Source organism: Egretta garzetta, unplaced genomic scaffold (assembly GCF_000687185.1).
Source record: "Egretta garzetta isolate BGI_Z169 unplaced genomic scaffold, ASM68718v1 scaffold814, whole genome shotgun sequence".
In the NCBI taxonomy this organism is placed as follows: Eukaryota; Metazoa; Chordata; class Aves; order Pelecaniformes; family Ardeidae; genus Egretta; species Egretta garzetta.
In genome coordinates this window covers 216359-239573 of record NW_009259417.1, presented here as the reverse complement: position 1 = coordinate 239573, position 23215 = coordinate 216359, and the positions used below count along the sequence as shown (strand labels likewise).

General features: G+C 38.6%; 1 protein-coding gene across 1 annotated transcript in view; it reads right to left on the bottom strand.

The window, feature by feature from the left end:
• MED27 (mediator complex subunit 27) overlaps window positions 1-23215 on the bottom strand; it is a gene marked incomplete at its 3' end in the record, with an annotated part of 99966 nt that overhangs the window by 53859 nt on the left and 22892 nt on the right. The window contains exon 2 of the mRNA XM_009636845.2: window positions 20464-20608. Within this exon, the coding sequence (XP_009635140.2) occupies window positions 20464-20608 (145 nt within the window). The remainder of the gene's footprint in view (window positions 1-20463; window positions 20609-23215) is intronic.

The window sequence follows — 23215 nt, the reverse complement described above, 5'->3', positions numbered from 1 at the left end:
TTCAGGTAGCCATCATAAGAAAAATAAATAGAAAATTAGTGTGGCTGGCCACAGTGGCTTATCTGGCTTATTTACTGGAAGGTAAATTAAGAGCACCAACAACCACAGTGCTACAAGCGAGGTAATAACATTGGATTGGAATAGAAAATTCTTTTATATAGCTTCATCTGACCAAGGGCTGTGTTTCCTCCCTCAAACTATACGACAAACTTCCACGATTGTTTCAACTACTTCACCCTTCTCTACTGAAGGCCACGCTGCCAAGAAGCCCTGGTCAGAACAAGTGGACACTATTGGCCTTCTCCTCTTTTTCTGAATGCTTCCCATTACTGAGAGGGGAAAAAAAATTATATATATATATTTTATATATATATAAAAAATAAATTAGTCTCTTGAAAAAAGCTGGGGAGGGTCTGAGGAGGTTCTTCCCCACACTTCTATCACCCAGGTCACAGCTCCCCAGAAGGAAGCCCAGAAGAAGCAAACGGCAGAACTACCCCACGGCATGGCACGGCACAGCACGCCACGGTGGAGGCTGCCCCGCACAAGGCTCCTCACTGCCGTCCCTCACAGCCTGACTGAAATAGCAGCAGCAGCTTACGAAGCTTCAGATGCTACCGAGACTCAAAGCCTTCAGCTAGATTTGAGCTGTCTGACATTGTATCTGAAATACAGAGAGGGCATAAGTGTTTTCCTTGCTGTTCAATTCAGTTTATGATATATTATCAAAACCACTCCTCTAACCCGGGCTGGAAAACTCCGAAGTCCAGCTGACTTAGGGGAACGGCACCAACTTGCCTGCACAGTTTCCATTTTTACAGTTTCCCCTGCACGAAAATTTCAGTACCCCCCTATTGGGAACTGGTATCCACCTCACCTTAGCAACTGCTTCCCATAAAAATCACGATGCATCCAATATACATGGTCTGCCACCCTCCAAAACTTGCCAGTCCTGAACAGACACAAAATGCTGTACCCTATAGTTTCACTTATTCTTAATCTTTCTCACCCCAAAAACCAAAGCAACCCCTTCTCCTCCAACAATTTTGAGCTGCCCAAAAGCAAACACCTTCTGGAGCTAAGCATGCCACGGTGCCCATCGCTGCAGCTACAGTGGGTGCAGAACATCAGAGAACGATTGGAAGGGATTACTTTAACCTGAACAGTGAATTCAGAATGTAAAAACGCATTAGAAATATAAGGAAAAAAAACCCCAAACCTGTACCTTTTGGTCTTAAAGACAGACAAGAAAATTACATTTAAAAACCTACAGAATTGTTACATTATAATGAGGTTTCAAAACAGACACAAGCTGATAAATTCAGCATTAAGTTTTTCAAAAGTATCCTTAACAGTACAGCAGTGTGCGTACTTACACAGCGTTCTTGCTGTGCACTTAATTCACACAGAAAAGGATCTTTCTGTATGAGATCATACCATCAGCAATATGACAAACTGGTGTGCATTTAAGGAAACTGGGGCGGTGGGGGAGCAAAATACTGCTTTTCACAAACCATGCTTTTTTAACTTGTTTCTATCACTTCTCTAGCACAAAATCTTTCGTAAATGAGGACACTACCTATCTACCTCCCGAAGTTTATTTTATCAACCCAGTAATTCAGCAACAGGAATGACCACCAGTTCACTCAACTATAGTTTTTGCCTGAGGCGTTAAAAATAAATAAATAAATGAAGAGCAAGGAAAACTTATAAATGGTGCTGAAAGAGCTGAAGACTTGCTGCTGGCACACTAAACAAACAGAAACAATTGAAAGCCACGGAGCAGTCAGTAATTTATACTACTAAGCCTAATGCTTGGACAGTAAGGAAAACAGATGGCTCTGCAATATGGAGATGGCTCCATGAAAAGCAATCGGCACAGGGATGCTGCAATAACGTAGTAGCAATAGTTTGTCTGGCTGTTGCAACAGCCACAGCAAACTGAATTGCATCATTGCAGGGTATAAAACAAAGCAAAATTTAACGAGAGTAAAACAAATAGAGCTTCCTAGTTCAGTAAGCTTATATTCCTTGATAAAGCATGGTCTAGTTTAGGGTTTTTTGGACAGTCCTGTAGAGTTCTGTGCAAATAGATGAGCTGAATCCGCCTGGCACTAGCAGCATTCCTCTTCCCGTCCCGTCCCCCTCCCAGTAATTCTGCATCATACCAAACGGCAATGAACGTCAGCTATTTAGTTCTACTTTTAGCTCTGCTTTAAATAAAAGTGTGCTGAGTGCAAGCTGCATAATGAACGCTCAACACCATGGAGATGGCACCGACTGCAATTGGGCAGCATTACCAAGCTGTGGGGTTGGTTTTTTTTGTTTGTTTGTTTCTTTCTGTCAGACTTACTTAATTTGTGGAACAAAACCAAAATTTGCCAGGGGAAGTTTCCAACTACATGCTGGAGCAGACAAGCAGCTGGCTGGTTTCAAATGGAAGTCCTGTTGCAGACCTTGAGAACATACTCAGAGGCAATGGATTCCGTGTGCACATGCACACATGAAGAACAGTGAAGGACTTCTTGACAAATGTGTAAGGAGCTCAAACTAATCTGTTTTCTTTAAGTATTACATTTCAAGGCCATCATGACTAAGCAATGTATCAGTCATACAAGGTCTTTTAATAATCTAAAAATCTAACCTGCAACTTTTCAGAAAGGCCAAACCTTTGACCACAGGAACCTCATATATGCTCTCTAGGGAATGGGAGCACAGATGAAAACCTCGGTTTAAAGCCAAGCATGAGATTCTTCTTCCTCTGCAACTTCCCTACAATAGACCAAGTTGTTTAAAGGGCAAGGTCAGTAGCTGGAGTTAACAGAGGAAATATCATCTGGCCCTGCACACCATGACAGGTGATGCTATTCAGCTACAGATTACGCTGACACATTCTTTGTTTTAGCAACAAGACTATTTTAATTTAAAAAAAAAATCCACTAAAAGAAGTGGTTTACTGTAACATACATCTATTATTTTTCTTAAATCAAAACTCACTGACACAATTGCTGATGCTGGTATAAGGCAGTGGAAACCAAAGGCCTCAGCACGCAGTTTTACAATATAGTTTAGAGCCAGGGAACTTTTGCTGAAGCATCAGCCCCCCACGCCTCTGTGAAATATTTTCCACATCCAAACCTTCCATAGTTCAGGAATTTGATTAAAGCAATCTCCAGGTAGTGTTTACTCAATAACATTACCCATCAGTGTTTCCTGAAATCCAAATGTTACCCTATGAGGCTACAACAACTTCTAGAATGCAAATTCAACCATAAATCCTGTTGAAGATGAGAAAAGTGCAATTTATTGTAAGTAAATACACAAATATACACATGCTGTTAGAGACGACAACTGGAGTTAAAGAAAAACCAAACATTAAAACACAACTGACTGCACTTGTGTTTAGTTTGTGAAAGAAACTTGAAAGCACAAGTTTATCATCACTCCCCCTGAGCAACCAAATATTATTGTTCTTTGAAGTAATTATCGAGTAAGAAATTAAAGTAAGTTTGTCTTAAGGAAGATGCTTTCAAAATACATTTCTCTTCTTCTCGACTTAAGCCTGATGAGTACACTGTACAATAAGAATTAGAACAGTACCTGCAAACTAATTACCAGCATGTATACTCACTGTATTTTGCCTGCTATGACTGCTGCTACTGGTATTGCTCTTCTCAACAAACTGAGATTGATTAAATACCTACTTTGTTTAAATACTCTTGGTAACAAAGGGATTTTTCTTCCCCCTTTCTAATGGGTTTTTACGTTGGCAACCAATGGATCCTATATTCAACTGTGTTCATTCAAAACAGCGATCTGCTGCTGCTACAGTTACTAAGCTGAAGAAAGGAGGGATGTGAGAGCCCTGTGATTTGAGGGGAAAACAAGAGAAAAAGGCACAAAGTTTGCATGACACTGTAACACTCCTGCTGAGAGGTTTTTTTTACCTTGCAAACTTTCTTCCACACAGCAGCATTCTTCTATAACTTGACAATTCCCTGTAACGTGGAAGCTTCGTGAACCTATCATATATTCCTGTTTTTAACCTCCCTGAAGTCCCTGCAGTAATGTCTTTATAACCTGATGATCAGGATGACATGAAACTGTGTACATGAAAAGAACAATTACATTTCCAGTACCATACACGCACTACTTCTGCACTTCAGAAAATTCATGGTTTCCCTTTTAATGAAGGCAGACATCATCAAGGGTTAAAAAAAATAAAAATAATACAGATTTAAGCAACTTGCAAGAAAACAAAAACCAAAACAGTCAGTCAAGGCACTGTTTGACTTCTTCAGCCACTGGGAAAATCACAAAGGGTTTGCTGCTATCTGATGTGATGACACGAGCCTCCAAAACTTTGCCTGGTCCATTATTTATTTAAAAAAAAAAAAAAATAGTCTTTCCATATTTACCATAAACGTAGTGAACACAAGACCTTCATTTCCCAGACTTCCCGTTGTGGCTGACAAAGCAAAATGCATACTGAAGTTAGATGGCCATCAGAGCAAGAGCCTCTGAAAAAGGCCACCTTAAATAAATGCACAATAAATGTCTCCTCAGTCCACTCAAGCAAGAGTCTTCAGCCACGGCTGTATGTCAGTGTCTATTTTAAAAGCAGGTCATGGATGCTTACAGAAAAGCCACAGACCCTTGATTTCTACACATCTGGGAATGACTACATTTTGCAAGTTAGCACATACGAAAATGCACTAACGACAGTACTCTGTGAATTAATTTAGACTCTGGGAGTTCTACTACAAATAGCCTTTGTAAAACTGTTAACATTCCCTACAACAGATTTTTTGGGGGGATAGTGACTCTTTTTAAGGGTCATCCTTCCACATACTGTTAATGCAACAAAATCCTTACTACAGCATGAGCATCATCAAATATGCATTTACTAGCCACACAAAATCATAAAGTTACTTTGAAATTCATTTGAAGATTAGCTAAAAGCATTTGCAATGCAGTATTCTCTGATTCAGGAACAGTTCCCATGCCATTAAAGTCTATTCCATTTTAAACACTTTTTCTCCTCTGTTGCTCTATGGAAGATCCATGCAGAAAGACAGCAAGTTTATCAGTATGGGAAAAGAGCAAAACTTAACAATGAACAAAGTCCTATCAAATTAATATAGCAATAATATGGTTCATGAGGGAAAATTCTTGAAGAATAATGTGGTTTGGTTTATCACCTTGAATTAAATCTTCTTTTTCCCCCCCCCATCAACCCCTTTTTCATTTCAGGACTCCTTTTGCTTTGTTGCAGGGAAAATTAATCGTATCTGAGCAGGTAGATGCTCTATGTCCCTGCTGCTTTCAGTTCATGCAACCTGCTATAGCAAAGGAGGTGTCTTATTTGGGTTGTTGAAAAAAAGTTAACAAGAAATTTATTCACCTCTGTTTACAGATATGGTTGTCTATTACATAGAAATAGGACTTTAAGACACAGTATTTACAAAACATAATATTCCAAAGCTGCTTGGTCTCTACGGCCATCTGTATAATAGCAAGCTGTAACATAAAAAAAACCTACTAATGAGATGTTCTTTTGATTCCCTACAATCAAAGGTCTCCACCCATTAAGAGGGTTATGCCATCCCTCTCTTCCATCTGTGCTGCGCTTTGAACAGACAGTATCATCCATTGGATGTGTCAATCCTAGTAACTGAACGGATCATCTAACAAGACGGCTAGACTTCAGCTTTCCTCACAGCCTTCCCCTGAAAGAGAGATTTGTTTCTTCCATTTCTGCAGAGCATAGTGGGCAACTCCTCTCCACTTCAGGTCTTCCAGAGGGAAGGTATTGGTTTGGAAGAAATACAACTGACTAGCTCCCTCATCGACAGGAGAAAGCAAGCCTGTTGACTCACACCCTTTACGTATTAATGCTTTAGCCAAGTAAATTAAGATGTACAAGGGAAAAGCAAAGACGCCCAGAAGCAGGTATATGACCCAGAAAAGCAGAGTAGCAATTTTATATCTTCTTCAATCTTCCCGAAACGTGATTACACTTGACCTTTAAATCTAGTAGATCAACCAATCAATTCTGCTGGAACAACCCTGTATATGTGATCTAAGAGCATACCCATACTCAGAAAGCTTCCAACGGCTGCCTGGCATAGCCATTTTATTTTGCTGTAAAAGTTACCAGGATTTGTCTCAATTGATTTTCCTTGCAAGAAAAACACAACATCAAAACTGCAGCATCAGCAGACACTAAAGGTCTTCGCTTCTTGCAGGATGAATGCAATATCAATAGTTATTAGGATGTATTCATACAAGGTACACAAGAGGGATGGAAGGAAGATGCTAGAAATCTCACTTAATCCTAACGCAGCCCCAAGTCAGGTTCTTTAGACTGTGGGAAAAAAAAATGCAAGGAAAAAGATAAACACTCTGAAGTATTTGCCAGGCAAAATGTTGAATTTGGAACTGAAAACATATTTAACAGCTCTTTAAGTAGTAAAGCTTTTGTGTCATGTTAGATGTTCGTTTTATTTCAGCTGGTAAATTGTACCTTAACAAAATAACCCAAAAGAGGCTTCAGGATGGTATTCATCTGTAGTGGGCTCAGAAGCGAGATCAGCAACCATTAGTGATCCTACTCATACACAGATTTCTCAGAGTACTCATTCTGTAGCACAATCCTCATTTTATAGACAAGAAAACAAAGACATGCATAACATAGTGACTTGTGAAACCTCATCCACCAAGCTAAGGACAGAGGAAAAGAAGGGGATGCACAACATAAGTCCCTCCAGCCCCACTATAAACTTGGTAACACTGCCACTCCCGAAACCTTCAGCCTCCCCATCAGCAATGTTTTGAAATGTCCACACACAGTATCATCATACACTTGGGTTCACACAGTCAACTAGATAGCAAGTTTTTATGCAGAAAGTCATTAACTTCACTCCGTATTACATGCTAGGTTATCCAAAAGAACCAGAAAATCAGAAATGAAAGGTTAGCTTTTGCTTTATCAGGCACAAGAGAGCTTACTGACTTTTCTACAAACAGCTTTGGAAGAGGCACCATCAGTGCAGCCAACCAAAAAAGATGTCACTGAGCAAACTGAAAATGCTACACTGAAAATTCTGAAAATACAAGATTTGACTCCAGAGTAAAGCTGAACCATAAGGCAAGCCAGAGAACTTGTTAAGTCTGAGTGCAGAGACAACTGCAGAGAAAACTCTAAATAGAACCCAACTGAAAGCACATGGGTAGGGCAGGGAACATGAGAATAAAAATCTAACTCATGGTAAAACACACAGTGATGTTTTTTCTTAAAAGTCATGCAGGAAGAGAAACATATATCCAACCTCATCGAGAGATAACCTTGGGGGGAGGAGGCCGCTATTATTCTTCTAACTGCAGCTTATCTGATAGAAAAGTGACATTTTCTCTGAATGAAGAATTCCTTTAACATAAAGAAAAGCCAACTTCTGAAATGAGATAGAGCCCAGTAACACTGCAGTAGTTGAGAATGTCATGATTTCCATCAAAAAAACTGTTTTGCAGAGATTAGGAACAGCTGTTTCAAACTGAATTAGACTAAAACTGGAAACAAGCTGTCAAGACCCAAAAAATATATTTTATACATAAAAGAATGTATTTGATTCAGCTGTTTTATCGTGGTGGTCAGCCAAAAGTGAGAAATAAAGTAACATTCTGAGATTCCAGACGTTGTTGCAAAGACTCTCTCATTTTTAACACTCTTTATGTAGATGTATTCCTTTGAGCATTTGGAATAGGAAAAATGTCAAACAGCTCATATCACAGATTCTTGAATATTTTCAAACCATGGGCAGCTTAAAACAGTTTAAAGACACCTGAGGACTCTTTCTGCTCTAGTCCACATTCGCTGCATCTTCTGTAGCAGTAACAGGATGTTGCAATAAGGAAAATACTCTCAATTGCTGTTGACATGAAAAGATTAAAATAATTCACTTTAACCCACCACTTGCGAGTAACAGCACATGCGTACGGCTCCTTTTTGTGCATGCTTGCAGATCCTAGGAGGCTGTTAGTGGGTATTTTCAATATTGATTTCCACAGGAATTGCAGTTTCATATAACGAGAAGTAAATACATCTATTTTAGAATATACTGTAAAATGTCACATCTAGATATAATTCCTTTGTGCCTAATGGCCCATGCAGTATACAAAGCACCTCTTACATTATGACGCTGCTAGTTACAGAAGCTTAGGGAATCCAAGTAAAACAACCAAATTAATCAAGACTGTTGCTGGTTTGGAATAGAACTTTGTTCCAAAGCACAACTCTGAACATCAAAGGCCCCTGTGATTTTATTACATTCTGTAAGATGTAGCCATTATACTTTGCTTTCCAACCAAATCTAAAGTAATCTTGAAAATATCCTTAGCATTTCAACATGTTCATTACATTTTATAATAATGATATATACTAATTCTACCCAATAAGTATATTAGTTATTACTGTCAATTCATCAGTACATGTGCTTCTGAAGAACAGAACAAGCCAATTGATGAGCATATAAAAAAATATGCATGCTCCAAGAAATGCATTTTTAACTCACTAAGACACCAGGCAAGTGTGCAACTGCAGTCATGCGCCATTTCAGCTTTCAGATTACTCACACAGTCCAGCTTTAGGCATTAAACTTGAGTACTTCAGTTCTCAGCAAACTCAGTGGAGCACCAGAGCATGAATGAATGCTTCGCACTAAGCCAAGAACCTTACAGAAGAGCACAACAAGGGAACCGCTGCTCAGGATACATAAACGTTTGATCTTGGTGTGAAAAGATGAAAAATGTGAAAGACTACCAACTGGTAGGCTCAATCAGCTTTCATTAAATCTTCTTCTATTAATTCAGAGGACATCTTTTTCTAGGTATACTGTAACTGAACAAATGTCAGTGGGTGAAAGATTTTATTCATGCTTTTTGTTTCTTGTGCAAGCCTTACATTCAGGCATTTAAAATTAGATAAAATGAACTGCTATACATGCTTGGGCTAATCTTGTATTGGCAGAGAAAGCGATAACATGTACTGATAAGTCATCTTTATCTCCAGAGCTCCAGGATTTTACAACTCTAATCGATTTAAATGCTAGCTCACACCAAGAAGATGTACCAACAACAAATGGAGTTAGGAGTGAAGTAGCTCCGAGTGCAACATTCATATTCTCACCTCTACTCTATGCTCCTACCAACCCCCAAACCTGCCCAACTGTGACACCAGTCAAACTTCTAGGAGAGCCAAGATATGTTTCTGCAACTACCAAACAAGCCTGATAGTCAGCCATAAAGTTACATAGGCTATAACTCTTAGTACCAGGTCTAGAATATTGCTTTTCCACATTTCTACTCCCAGCTGACCCCAGACAGAAGAATATAATTACAGGGAACAGGGGGAAAGAAAAAAGCCAAGCCCATCTCTCAAGAGGCAGCATTTTACAACAGAAGCAAAGTCTTGATTTTCTATAGAAGAATAATCATTTATCAGAGCTCCTGCAGAAAGCAGAACACCAAATTCAAGTATCCCTAAAAGCTGGGTCAGATGTTTGGACAGATCTGAAACAAAGTTCACCTGCAAAAACATTTTCAGAAGAACGCAAGATGACCACATCTACTACAAAGCATGTACTTCCTTAATAGCATTAGTGAAATCTACAACTTTAGGGAAAACCCACAACTTACTTCAAGTTATCAATAAAATTTTATTTTATTAACAGAAGTATTTTGGAAAGAGCAAATTCACTCTGAAAGGTCATCTGAGATCAACTGCACATCTTTTTCAGTAAACCTCTACCTAGGTTAAAACCAAAAACCAGGCAAGGATGTGAACAGTAATGGTACTGATGTCATGGTCTGTAATTCCTTATTCACATTCTTCAATTGTCAAGCATCAGAGCCACAAAACACCACCACCCCTACAGGGCAGGATTATTCTTCCCTCACAGGAAAATAAAAATCAGTATGCATCGGTCCCAAGAGGCAGGAGATTTCAAGACTCACCATAGACCTTCTAGGTTACATGCCTTCAACACCAGAAGCTCAGTATTAACTACTGCTGAATACAAAACCGTTGCCATGTTTTTGCCAAATGTACCTTTCCAGGAAACAGTAGCCAAACCAGTGATCTGAACTGCACTTAGGTTACATACAGCTCTTTACACAGACCATTTTCAATTTTATTAGCTTTTAGGCTATTTCCATGTTTTGTAGCCCAGTTATCAACAGTATCTGATTAAGATACAATGAGGAAGAATTGAATATTGCTTATATGCAATTCAAACAGGTAAGTCAGAGGGGGCCAAGTTTAGAAACTCCAAAAGAGAACTCCAAAGAAGATTAGAGATGTGTGCACCTCTGCATAAAAAAAAAAAACAAAACAAAAAACCACAACCAAATAACAGTAGCACAAAAAGACCTGACAACAACAATAATAGAGAGCAACAGGGTGACATCATTAAATTTTCTATTTTATTTGATTTCCTCTAGAAGCTATAAAAAAAAAAAATCTTTTCCATATAAAGAATACCAATGGGATGCTTATCACCTGCATCAGTTATTTTATATTAGTGTTCGTATTCCTTGAATGCCCTTTATATGAAGGTCCTCAAACTCTTTATAAACATTTTTAATTTGCCTCAAAGAAAAGTGAGACACAACTTTGACTCTTTCAAAACATCCTCTGTGCTTTCGTGGTGGCCACTATCCACTGGAAAATAAGTCAGGCTTTCATTACCAGTAGCAAGTCAGTCTGAGCCACCAAGAGCTGAGATAGCAGGCAAATGTGAAATTCAAAGGAATGCTGGGTCTGAGGGTTTCTCACAGTGCTGTTCTTGTTCTGCAGTCCTACATATTCTTCAATTAATCTCCAGACAACATGGATTTATTGTATTTCTCACCCTCTAAAAGCAAAGTCTTTTCTTCCTCTCTAATGACTTATTCAGCTACACACTGCATTTCTGTGCCTGTACTTGATTCAAAGTCTGTGATTAATACAAAGCAATATAGTTTTAACCAGTTTGGTTTGATGACCACATTATACAGCTTCAAAAGGGAAAGTGATCACTGACTTGCAAATTACATAATCCAGCCATCCAACATGAACTGTATGAAGAGTTCTTGCAGAGGAAAAAAAGGACTTAGGGGAGGAAGAACCGGGAGTGGGCAGAAGTGTTTTGGTTAAAATAGAGCATCAATCATTTCCATCCTGAAATAGGCTAACAGCTAGAACATTAATACTTATCAAAGGAACAGGGGGAAAAAAAACCCCACTCATTAGCAAATAAAGGTGTTGCAAAGCATTAAATAATTCCCACCAGCTGACAAGGGGGCTGTGATTTATAATAGTGTGTATTGACATATCACTTCCCATAATTAGGAAAAGTGAGACCAGTACTGCTTACAGCATTATTTTGATCAGAGCCTTGAAAAATACTGTTGAATAGCAACAAACACCAGGCACAACAACAGAAAAACACCATACCATGCTCTCAGGCTGCTCCAGGTTTGAAACAAAGTATTCTAGCACAATTCAGTAAAAAAAGGCAAATTCTGTTTGGACATACATAAACTTATTTCACAATAGCATCCTAGTGTGAATTATTTCTATTGCAATGCTGGGAATATCACAGATCTAAAACATCCAACTACAAAACAAACAAGCCCCAAACAAAGGCTAATTATTTCTCTTTTTTCTTTTTTTTTTTAAATGACAAAGGTACTCATCATCACTCTTCCTGAAGTAAGAAACTAAATTCAGTCTACTAAAATGTCAATGAAATTCAACTAACCTTCACAGGAATTATACTGGCACAAGGTGGCAAATTCTCACCTGCCATAGCATCTTTCTGGCAGTGCAAAGAAAAAAAAGAAACTGGCAATTTTCATTTCTTTTTGTTCCAATTATTACATGTCAAGAACATTTTTATAGTAACATGGTAACAATAAAATCATTAGGATAGCCATAGGTTGGACTTCTGTTCAAAACCAGCATAGGAATCAAAGACAAAGAAACATAAGAATCCAAGAGCTGCAGATTCCAGGGACTCTCAGCTGAGGAAGGAAGATGCACCCACCAAAAAGAAGGTGGACATAACTGGTGTTACCCATCTCCAATGCCCCCAGATGCTGCTTTAGGCAGGATCTCTAGGGAGAATAAAACCTACCCAACATACAATAGTTGGTGATTCTGCCTTTACTTTTACTGTTGCTATTATTATAAGCTTCCCAGTTTTCATTATGGTTTTCACTATTTTTACTGTTTTTCTCTCTTACTTTTTTTTTTTTTTAATTAAACTACTATTACATAGCTCGGAGACCCTCAGAAAAATTTCTTGTACCACCTTTTTCCTTTCTCCAGTCCCATACCCTCCCCCCACCCCCGGCTTTCATTTTGGTGCAAGGTCTTTTTTCCTCCTCATAGCTTTTCCAGTGCTTTTTCCCACAGCACTGCAATATCCAGGATAATTTGCAAACTACCTGGATTTGCCACCTCTGTCATAGCTGGTCACTAAAAATCTACTCTGCAATAATAAAACTCAGTATTCTCCAGGCAGAGAAATGAGCAATAATTAATAACTATGGCAGTTGGAGGCAAAGAGGTAACCACCTGTTTCCTAGTCATATTTAAAAAAAAAAAACCAAAAACAAACCAACAAGCCATTAATGTAATTCTGAACAGCAAGGGCATTTCACCAAAACATTTGCCTAAAATCGCACAAAATTAAAAGCCCATAAAGGGCATTTTTCCAGACTGCCAGGCAAACAACATTAGTCACTAGCTGTATAATACTTGGCATCTACAAAGCATTTCTGTCCAAAGAACCCAATGCACTTGAGACACATTTAGACTAGAAGCTCTCCCAAGAAGTAGGTTAAGTATTATTATCCTATTTTATCTGTTAGAAAAATGAGGCACAGAAAAATCATGCATCCTGTTCAAGGTTACAACAAAAATTAATAAGAAAAGCAAGAATAGAATCCAAGTGGCCCAGCTCCTGTTTTGTGCCCCATGTACAAGAAAACACCAGTTCGTGCATCATTCATTTCTCCAGTGAGAGGAATACAAACTCCCATGGCTTATCTGCGCAGGAAAGGAGTCCACAGCCAGTAATCCCTACGAGCCTTTCCACTCCGGCTCCCTCTATGAAGCACTGATTCTGCTCTTACAAAGCAGATTAAAATGTGCTCTTCAGAGTGCAACAGAGAGATCCTTGTAGGGGCTTTGTCACTTTGCTTCAATTAAAATCTTATTTTATTTGTTCATTTGTTCCCTTCTGTGAGCAAGCCAAGGGATTTTGGTCACTTTAGATCTCAAATTCTTTAATTAACTTCTTTAGAGCTCTTACTCACTGAGAATCCCAGTATCTCAAGCTGCACCACTAACCTTCCCACTCCTACCCCAGCAAGCACAGGGGATCTTTGAAAGCAACCTCCAGAAGCACTGGGCAAGCAGAGGATCTGCTTACCATGATACAGTTTTCCTCAATGCCACATGTCTATCACTGATATTACAGTACACCTGAAAAGAAAATATTTCCCAATTTGGGTGGATGAAATCTCAGCGGAATAAGCTGGATTTCCATGTAACGGTATGTCACAATGTTACACTGCATTTTTGTAGGAAAAAAAGTCCTGAAAGGACAAAATCTTGGCCATCTGCCTGAACTTCCGAAGAACTGCCAACATAATAATTCAGTTACATTGTCCATGCTACTGTAAAACTACATTAAATTCAAAATGTTTGAGCACATCCAAAATTTAAAATTAATGTTCCTTGGAATGAACACTTCATTTTACAATCAAGTTGAACAAAAAAAAAATTACTTCAACAGTGTTCCTCCACTATTATGTTTAACATTTAATGTAATTTATTGTCATTAAACTCAATATTTGTGTCTAATCGATACTAAGCTACCAAGGGCAGTCGTAACAAGTCTGGACTTTCTCTACAGGCTCTATCGATTTCTTTTTTTGAGACCTACAACAAACAATTTATACAAACAATTTATCAGGGAACACATCAAAATAATTTAATAAACAAAAACTATATATTCCTTTTCACTTCTGTCATGTGACAGAAAATCACTTTAACTCATTAATGGTAATTATCTCAACAGTTCGATTTTAAAATTATGTAAAAACAAGAGGAAGCTATGAAGCAACAAACTTAAATCCAAGTATTTTTAGTGTATTTCAACATGCAGATCAACAGTAATTTTTTTTCATTTTGTATTTGCCAGCATATTACTTTTAAATACATTTATGACAACTCCTGTCCAGCTTTGTTCACTTGGAATATTTAGAATACAGTGATACTGTAAAGTTTATGCAAGTTGCCATAATCTTTTCACAGATGAGTAAACTATTTAATTTGATCTAAATCCTACTCACACAGAGAGTCAAAGTCAGAAAAGTTGATTTTTTGCTTTCTGCTTGAAGTGGTAGATAATAGCCTTTCCAAACACACGGTTATCAAGGTTTTTAAGTACCATCTCAGGATGATAAAGCGATACCACCACCACCACCACTCACGTACACCTACGCACATGGTTTCAAACTATAGAAGTGTTGGAACTGGACTATAGCTGACAAATGCAACTCTGGAAACAGTAGAACATATAACACTGCACTTCAGTGAAGTTAAAATCAAGGAAAAATTTAAAATAACATCACCTGTTCAAGACTACAATTGTTTTAAACTTCCTCCACTTCTACTGCTGTTAATAATATTATTTGAAAGTCTGAAAACAAACTCTTTACTTCAAAGGGGAAAAAAAAAAAGGAAAGATGACTTCTAGAAGACAGTATTTTCACTTGGGCAAGTAAACTCTGGTAATGCTGCTGTCACTCAACAACTCAGAAGACTTAGTTTGCTGCTCTGCAACAAACTCAACATTTCTTAGGTCCGGTAGAAAAAGTAATTCTATAGTGTTGGTTTGGTAGTTGATCCATTTTGCATATACCCTTCAAATAAACAAATAAAAGCAAATAAGCAAAAAATCTCTACCAGTGGTTAAAGCGTGAATGTTGGGCATGAACTACTGACAGCACCCCATAAGAGAGGGGAAACTTGCCCTATAAAAGCACTTGCCTTGCTCAGTGGACAAGTAATATGCTGTATATTTTCTGTCCCACTGGAGTCAATGGAAATGCCTTAACAGACACTGCCTCGGGCATGCACACGGCTAGGGTATACAAATGCTCTGCCAAGGGCAAAGAGGATGAACAAATACACACTCCAGGCAATAACTAACCTCACTGTAGCAGCAGATAGAAAACAAAAAGTTTATCCCACTCAAAGAACAAGTTCAAACTCACAGATTCCAAAAACCTGCATCTATCCTGACTGTCAGCATTACTGGAACTGGATCAGGTAACCACACCATCACAAGCTTCACTAAACATTTTATACATGGATAAGTATATAATACGGGTTTAATCACATCATCTACAAGTATTTTTTGCCCACAAAACCCCTCTGTCACCCAGTATTGAGAACAAATATCAAGAAACACGCAGTTGCTTAGTAAATGACACTCTTATTCATGAGATCACGGTCTTAGCTACTGCAGAAAACAAGAAGCACCCAGGAAGAAGGAAGGCATAAGGGCATTTCTTATGCAAGCGTCCTGAAAGGCAACAGAAGCGAGCTCTTCCAGTACCCGGTCACAAATATGAGGTCACATCTCTTTTTACTCTTCATCAGTATTTCAGTCTAGTAAGTGACTTTTTAAAACTCCTTCCATCTAAACTTATAGCTGATGTATGCTCCCCTGTGGTAGTTTCCCTTGAATTCCAATATAATGCAAGAAGCAAGCTCCTGGTAAGGAGAGGTGAGGCAGCAACACCTTGCAGGTCCAGCCCCGACTCTGAAGTAGCATCAGGCCATGCACGCATAAACCAGAAACCCTTTCTAGATTTCAGCTGCTGAGACAACAATCCTATTACAAAAAAAATTCAACAGCTAAGATGTACATAACTACTAAACCAGAATTCAACTACAATTACTAAACAGAGACAGTCCACCTGAAAAAAAAAAAAAAATTTCTACAAACTTCCTAACTTACCAGTAATACTTTATCTGCATTACCCATACAGAATGATGGATCATTTTTATCTTATCTAATATTATATCTTCAGTATTACATTAGCGGGCACATATGGATCCTTCTGGGAAACAGCACTTCAATTGTAATGAAGAAAACCTCTTTTCTTAAATAAAATTGAAGAAGAGGGGGGAAAAAAATTTATGAAGTAGACCTAATACTGACCTAATACTACTACATGCCTCCATGCACCCCACAGCCAGCAAAGTAATTTACTCATATGATTTCTACTGATACATAAAAGCAGCTAAAGCAAAGAAGAAAAACCATTTAGCTCTTGCTTGCAGTAAGATCACCTTAAACTTCCTGGGTTTTTCAGCTATAGCTGTAAGCTCTGTTAAAGACTTGGAAAAGCAAAGTTCCTTTACAGCTGCATGTGTATGTAATTAATGCATTTGTCAAGCTGTTGTGTTCCCAAACAGCTGCTTCCATTATATGGACAACTTTACCATCTGCAAAACTATTGGGTAAACTACAGTAAGTAAATATCAGGATAGCAGGTGCTAATAAATAACAAGTGCTGCCAAGGTAACACACTTCCATAAGGAAAGTTTTAATTTTTTCCCACTGTACTTTTCTGTACCCCTGGAGCAGGCGAACTTAAGATACTCAAAAACAGAGGAACCAGTGTTATGACTCACAGGAGCAGTAAAGTAAGGTTTGGGGCAAATATCTCTGAAATCACAATTAAATGCAGTTAACCTCTACTGCACTAAGCCAAAGAGTTAGGTCAGTAAATTTGCACCTAAAAGTGAGTCTCCTCACAATACATAACCAGCCATAGCTGTGGTAAATAAAAGTAGATGAGAAGTGTCAAGTAAGTCTAATCTCCTATGTTAACATTCATATCTTAAACAGAATTTTCTATTTATGCCTGTGAGTACGATCTCCACTACACTTCCCACCCAGCACTGCTACATAACCCAAAAATGCATCCAAGACCAGATCAACATTGGGCATTTGCTTGACCCAACATCAAAACAAAGATGCAAATATAGATAAGTAATGGTCCGGATTTACAAAACCGCTTAAGTTTTTGGTACATTCATACACTAAAAAAAAAAAAAAAAAAAAAAAAAAAAAAAACCAACCCCATTTTGGTACTACTATGCTTTGAAGAGCTTCACGTGGTTTATGGTGTTTGGAAGGTTACTGTCACCATTCTCCAAAAGCTGGCCAAGACTAGCGTTTCCAAAGCAGAAATACTGATATAAGCGAACCAACTAAAAAACTCAGCTTTTAATCAAGCAGACTATTATATAGGATAGCTTTTGATATGCTGGGGTTTTTTTAGTTTGGGTTTTTGGTGTTTTGCGGTTTTTTTAAGAATTACCATTTCAGGCCTCTAATTGTTCTTTCAATTTTAGATAAAAAATAATGCTGCAAAGCTTTTTTTTTTTTAAATATAGTACTATAGTACTATGTATAGTGCTTTGACACACTGAACAATAATTTGCTTCTCATGAGATAGCCCAGTTGTTAGTACCAACCCTACTCATTCTTGTCCCACAAGCTACTACTACCAGCTTCCCCACATTTTAAAAATAAACAGAATGCATTGGAACATGCAACAAAGTCTATGTACTCATTTTACCTATATTTCATGAATGTCCTTTTTGAATTGCCTTTTTGAATAGCCCTGAAATTCTACTCCATCTATCCTCCCCTGGCAGCCATGTGGCTATTCATGCCATCAGTAATGCATGAACAATCAAAGAGAGAGGAAAATGCCCTTATCTCAGCTCATCAAAAATACAAGCAAGCCACAAAGGGGTCACAAATTAAAAATTAAATGCAGACAGACATAAAGTGTATTGACACATCACCACATCTAAATCCTCTCTTCAAAGCAACAGAAAACACCAGACACACATAATAAGAACAGAAGGCAGCCAAAAGATGTAATGAAATAACACTTACTCAGGAAGTGTAGTTAGCAATGAAGAATTAAGCAGCCATATAAACAAGCATCAATAGGGTCTTCGCCACTAATGGCAAATCCAGCAGCTAATACCCTCCCAGAGGCAGCACACCTGCTGTTAGAAACAGGGACAACCTCCCCATGCCTGCTGGTTACTGCAAACCCTAGAAAGGATGCTAGTAATGTTCAGAAGAACCATTGGGTAGAAAGCAGCTATTTAAATACAATGTAAACAATATCTTTTATTTTAGCTGTAAAACAGAAGTCAAAGACAACAGAGATAAAAGAAAAAAAAAACAAACACAACTGGTTTTTCTCCTGGAACATGTAACTGTGTGCACAGGATGCCAAAACTTTCTGCTGTCTGAAACCAGAATCCAGAGTTACAAAAAGCTGCTCTTCAAAGCTCTATAACACTCTAAGTTAATAAAAACCTCCACTAGAACAACTCTGCCAAAGCTACTTCATTACCAGCTGAGTTTACTCTGATAATAACCTAAAGAAGTAATTAAATCACTGAAGACTTAACTGCATTACACATTTAGAAGTTTTCATGTATAAAGGTTAGATGGTTTTATTTTTTTCTGAAAGTAGCAAATAAATTATTTTTTCTTCACTGCCAATAATCTGCTGCTAACAGCAAGAAACACAAGCAAACATGAAACGTTTTCTCAATTAATAAATCTCTACTTAAAAATCCTTCATGTCCCCTGTTTTCCAACCATACCAAATTTCTGTCAATGCTGAATTCTACTGATTTTAGAAGACATTAATACATATTTGTATTCTGAAAAGTGACTGTACAAACATTATTGTGGTATTCATACAAACATTACTGTAGTATTCTATTTTAAATCTGAATAATATTAGATTGGTCGACTCAATGTATAAGAAGAATTTGCCTATGAAGTACTTGTGTAGCTTGAAAGTCTTCCTTGTTCATGCATCGCAATAAATAATTTAAAGTGGAGTTGTTTCTTTTAATGCTCTAAATATTTTCACGTTTATTATTCTTGCTTACTCTCGCTGTCTTGTGTAAGGCTATTAAAAGCTTCAACTCTGGAATCTCTCACTAGTAACAATTATCATAACAGAAAGGAATCCATTTTCTACATTTTGTAACAGCTCACTAGTATTTCAAAGATAATTTCAAGAAAGCTTTTAAATACATATTCATTTAAATATTTCTATAAAAAGTAATAAGCATGCTCAAAAAATTCAGGATGGGAACAGGCAACCTGAAACATAACGGTACTCAAAAGAGACCAGTAATAATTGCTATAATGCAACATTTACTTACTTAATAAAATCAGATGTGAGGAAAGGAGGTTTTTTAACCCACAAGTAGACTATATTCAGAGCAAAGAAGGAAAGATACCTATCCAATTTCTAAGCCGTGCGAACCTCATGAAGTTCAACAAGGCCAAATGCAAGGTCCTGCATGTGGGTTGGGGCAATCGCAAGCACAAATACAGGCTGGGCAGAAAATGGATTGAGAGCAGCTCTGAGAAGGACTTGGGGGTGTTGGCTGAGGAGAAGCTCAACACAACCCAGCAATGTGCGCTTGCAGCCCAGAAAGCCAACGGTATCCTGGGCTGCATCAAAAGAAGCGTGATCAGCAGGGCAAGGAAGGGGATTCTGCCCCTCTGCTCTGCTCTCGTGAGACCCCACCTGGAGCCCTGCATCCAGCTCTGGGGCCCCCAACAAAAGGACATGGGTTTGTTGGATTGAGTCCAAAGGAGGGCCACAGAGATAATCAGGGGGCTGGAGCACCTCTCCTACAAGGACAGGCTGAGAGAGTTGGGATTGTTCAGCCTGGAGAAGAGAAGGCTCCGGGGAGACCTGATTGCAGCCTTCCAGTGCCTGACGGGGGCCTGACAAGAAAGCTGGAGAGGGACCTTTTACAAAGGCCTGTAGTGATAGGACAAGGTGTAACGGCCTTAAGCTGAAAGAGGGGAGATTTAGATTAGATATAAGACAGAAATTCTTCACTCTGAGGGTGATGAGGCACCGGAACAGGTTGCCCAGAGAAGCTGAGGATGCCCCATCCCTGGAAGTGTTCAAGGCCAGGTTGGATGGGGCTTTGAGCAAGCTGCTGTAGTGGAAGGTGTCCCTGCCCATAGCAGGGGGGTTGGAATAAGATGATCTTTAAGCTCCCTTCCAACCCAAACCATTCTATGATTATTCTGCTTGGGAGTTAACACCCCTTTTGAAAAACAAGGGCACACCTACACATTGCAGAAAAGTCTCCTCTCAATTAAAGCACCATTGTTATGCTTAGAAGTATATTTAGGTACATATGATGCTCCTCAACCTCATAACAAACTCAGTAATTTTGACAGTCTCAAGCACTCAGAGGTCTACTGCATCACAAATCAAACATTCTGTAAGAATACACAACTAAATTACATTGATGTATTCTGTTACCTTATTTGACCATTTATAGGCTTGAAGAAGTTGGCTGTAAAGAGGTGTTTTGTCCTGAACAGGATCTAGGCTCAACAGTCCACTATTGTGCAGGGGATGGTTCTCAGATGGTTTACCAACTAGGTTGCTCAGACGCTCCAGTTCACTGAAAGAAAACAGAATGGCATTTTTTTGAAGTCAGATCTGCAGATACAGATATCCGAGATCTACAGTCCTCCTGCAGGGACAGCAATCATGCATGAACTCTAATTTAGTATCTACGTGAGTTTTAAATACCTCCCCGATTTGATTAAACAAACAAAGAAAACCAACAACTTCATCACTGTCATTACCCAAACAATTTGAAGTGGTCTGATAGTCGTTAAGCTCAGTGCTTCTAAGGAGAGAAAGTAAAGTCAAGAGTCTTTGTAAGACAACCTGGAAAAATTCAAACTACAGTGGGGTCCTGTTCACAAGTACTTCCAGAATCCAGAGCATCTTCTGAGCAACGCATACCCTCAGAAACGTCAAAATTCTGACTTTGCAGCACTAGCTGCAATACTAGAAATATATTTTACCCATCAGCCAGGCAGATGCCTCATCATTTCATGAAAGATCTAGAAATTAAAGTTGTACTCGTATAATATACAGAAGAACTGGCATTAGTCCTAAGTCTGGAGATAGTCTGCAAAGTCTGTGATTACTCTCAGCAAGTATACACATTCCAAGTTCTCAGGGCAAGGAAGCATCTTCTGTTCTCCATGAGCAATTTGTACATTTGTAGACGTGTGTAAAATACTCATCTAAAGCATAATAAGCACACTTTTCCCATGAAAAAAGCTCACTGTAAAGTGATCTATTATTGCTTCATATCTCATTTGTCAAACGCTACATTTAATAATAACAAAAGTTAAGCAATTTTTAAAACTTACATTAATCAGCTGTAGAAGAAAGACTAACTACTTTGCACAGATATAAAATGCAGTTTTTCAAGTGACATGACTGATCAGGTGCCTTTCCTTTTGACTTCTGGATGTTAAATCCTACTCTGAACTTCAGAACTTCCATTAGATTAAAAGCAGGATTCAGACCCTTCAATGGGTAACTTCTGAAAATCTTTGTAAAGAAAAATCAAAAATATCTCAATTTGCATTTAATGAAGGTTACAAAAATAAACGCCAACAATCAGGGCACTGACAGTTGTGAGACTTCCACACTTCACTACCACAACATTCCTTCAAGTTTCTATGGCCTACATTCTTTCTAAGCCTCTGATGCTGTGGATGCTCATGAATGACCTTAATATTTCTTGACAAAAGAATACAATAAAATAAATGTGAATAGACATAACAACTAAGGATTTGTTAAACAGGGATCCCAGTCAATACTCTCATGACATGAGCCAAAGTCCACTGATGTCATTAACTTCAATCTGCCTTGGAGCATTCCCTTGCTACTTGAAATTTGTGCTTTCCAAACATGTAACAGAATACGTAGCACTTCTATGCTACATAAGTTACAATATTTTGGAGCAGTTATGTTTCAAAAAAGACTAAATATACTCAAAAATATTTTTAAAAAGTTATCTGGCAAGGAACCAGGAAAGAAACGGTCACCAAAGAGCTGATAAGCATATCTACTAATGGTGCAGAATAGATGGTAAAAAAGGAACTGGTGGAGCCTGATGATAAAGCTACTCTCAGGTATGGTAGCAAGGACAGGGACTGACTGCAAAGAATCAGAACTTCACAGCACTGAAATACTGGATGATTAACTGCAAAGTAGAGGAGTGTAAAATACTACATGTGAGACTAGGTAGGTCAGAGCCGATTGTTATCTATTACTGTTGGGAACAAGACTTTGGGGTTATACTAGGCAATTCTTTAAAAAGCTACCAAGCAAGACAGGAAGGATAACCTAACAAATGGCACAGCTTCCATGCAGGGAACCACGAAGCCTTCTCGGCTTGAAAACAATAAAAAACAAAGGGATACAACAGAAGTCTATAAAGCTGTGTACAATATCATTTGTAAGAATGATTATCTACCACCTTTCCCAATGGAAGGGAAGAAGTAAGTAAAAAATCAGACTACGACGATCAGAACTAAAAATCGGAAAGGCCTAGCAAGAAACAAATTCTTGTACACAAGACGCTGAAGCCTAAGCCTCAGGAGGCCAGTGATGTACTGGGAAAGGCTGGTTATGAGCCTGCCCTGCCCTTGGATACCGCCCTGGACAGCACTGATGGCTTCCAGGAGGATGCAACTGAACCCAGCACCCACATTGACCGTCAGCCTCCACGGTTCGGCTCTACATGAAACACACCTGCTGGCACTAAACAACTATACTTAACATGTCCTAACTTTCCAGCCCTACAAGTTTTGGTAATAAAATGGTTATTCTTGAACACTTGGAAGCTATTGAATAGAGCCTACAAAGTCATTATTTTAATTTATTATTTTTTTTTAACTTCAGAAAACAGACAAAAATCTCCCTGCAGCCAAAAGCATTCAGCCTGCCATGGCAATCCCATTGACAGCTGCTTTTTTAAAACAAAAGAAGAACAAAAACCAGGTACACACTACGAGAGCACTCATCCCTTCGCAGGCTCGGGAATGAAACACCACAGAGGGGTAACGCACAAGCTGTTGGAAGGAATAAACCGGAGCGTTTTCGCAATTTATTTGCCTAAAACTTTCTCCGGGAGCGGACACGGCGCCGCCGGACGCCTCCGAGGGGACAGGCCCGGGGGACCCCGGCACCCCGCTCCCTG